Source organism: Plectropomus leopardus, unplaced genomic scaffold, assembly GCF_008729295.1.
Source record: "Plectropomus leopardus isolate mb unplaced genomic scaffold, YSFRI_Pleo_2.0 unplaced_scaffold8814, whole genome shotgun sequence".
Lineage (NCBI taxonomy): Eukaryota > Metazoa > Chordata > Actinopteri > Perciformes > Serranidae > Plectropomus > Plectropomus leopardus.
Window position 1 is genome coordinate 821 of NW_024697171.1, and position 1,108 is coordinate 1,928.

At 49.1% G+C, this 1,108-nt stretch overlaps 1 protein-coding gene across 1 annotated transcript; it reads left to right on the forward strand.

Moving 5' to 3' along the window:
• Window positions 1–240: 240 nt before the first annotated feature.
• Window positions 241–1,059, forward strand: LOC121940480 (eyes absent homolog 3-like). Its single transcript, XM_042483254.1, has 3 exons — window positions 241–391; window positions 624–761; window positions 947–1,059. Exons 1-3 carry the CDS (start codon window positions 241–243, stop codon window positions 1,057–1,059), a joined length of 402 nt encoding a protein of 133 aa, XP_042339188.1.
• The last annotated feature ends 49 nt before the right edge of the window (window positions 1,060–1,108 follow it).

Sequence of the window (1,108 nt, forward strand, 5' to 3'; positions counted from 1 at the left end):
CATTGCTGCCGACAGCAACCTTGACACTCAATACTGGGCCAGTTTCGTGCGTTCCCATTAGTCATTTCAGACACAAAAACATGGGGAAATACAGTCCAGGTGGAAAAATGCAAAACTTAAAATACAATTTAAATGTTTAAGAAATGCTTAAGTGTCAACAAAACTTTGTGCACCAATACACCAATACAAGCGTTTAGTAGAAATTGTAGATCTCTAGTTTTACTTGGTGCACTTGCAGGTATGCAACCATTTAATACAAATACTGATTGTCTGTTTTTCAGCCCGGCTGTAACGTCGTACACCAGCCAGGTGGCCTTCCCTCCTCTGGCCCAGTCCACGGTGTACTCAGCCTTCCCCCAGACAGGCCAGACCTACGGCCTCCCGCCCTTCGGTTAGTCCCCGCTCCTTCTCTAACAGCTTATTTTAACTCTGTCTGCTCACTAAACACCTAGCATCACACCTTTGTCACTCTGCTTCAGAGGCCTTACTGTGCTTTGGCGCTGTGGAATCAATCTCTGCTTAAACGTCCACATCCTGACTGAAGGACCTGGTTTTCTTAACTTTGCCTCTTCCTCTCGCCGCCTCTTTCATTCTCTGCTTCCGTTGCTGTCTTTCGTCTTCAGGTGCTATGTGGCCAGGCATTAAAACAGAGACAGGGCTGCCTGAGGCGCCCTCTGGTGGCCAGCCTGGGTTTCTCAGCTTCAACGCCGCATATACCTCAACCCAGCCAGGCCAGCTGCACTACTCATACCCGAGCCAAGGCAAGCTGCAACCTCACTCTGTCTCACCACATAACGCTGTCACACTCCGCAAAGACGAGACGCACTGAAACATAAAGACCTTTCAGTGGCACAGCTTTGTTTTCCTCTCTTGTCCTCAAATTCTGGGCAGAAATACTTCTGGATTTACCTCGGCGCTGTTTTAGTTGAGCTCTTTCTTTCTTCAGGCTCCAGCTTCACAACATCCAGCGTGTACTCGAGCATCCCGTCAGCTACGGCGGCCACCACGACCTCCACCACAGCGGCCCACCAGGTGAGGACTGCGTCAGTGTCCCTCTGAGAAATGAAGAACACAACTTTAGACGACATTTCATTTTTCCAAAAAGTGT

What these genes read in the sequence shown, in the direction of transcription:
- LOC121940480 (XM_042483254.1), top strand. Translation starts at nt 241, where the DNA reads ATGCAACCATTTAATACAAATACTGATTGTCTGTTTTTCAGCCCGGCT. An exon ending in CTACGGCCTCCCGCCCTTCG is followed by an intron (nt 392 to 623) that starts GTTAGTCCCCGC and finishes TTTCGTCTTCAG; the next exon opens with GTGCTATGTGGCCAGGCATT. An exon ending in CTACTCATACCCGAGCCAAG is followed by an intron (nt 762 to 946) that starts GCAAGCTGCAAC and finishes TTCTTTCTTCAG; the next exon opens with GCTCCAGCTTCACAACATCC.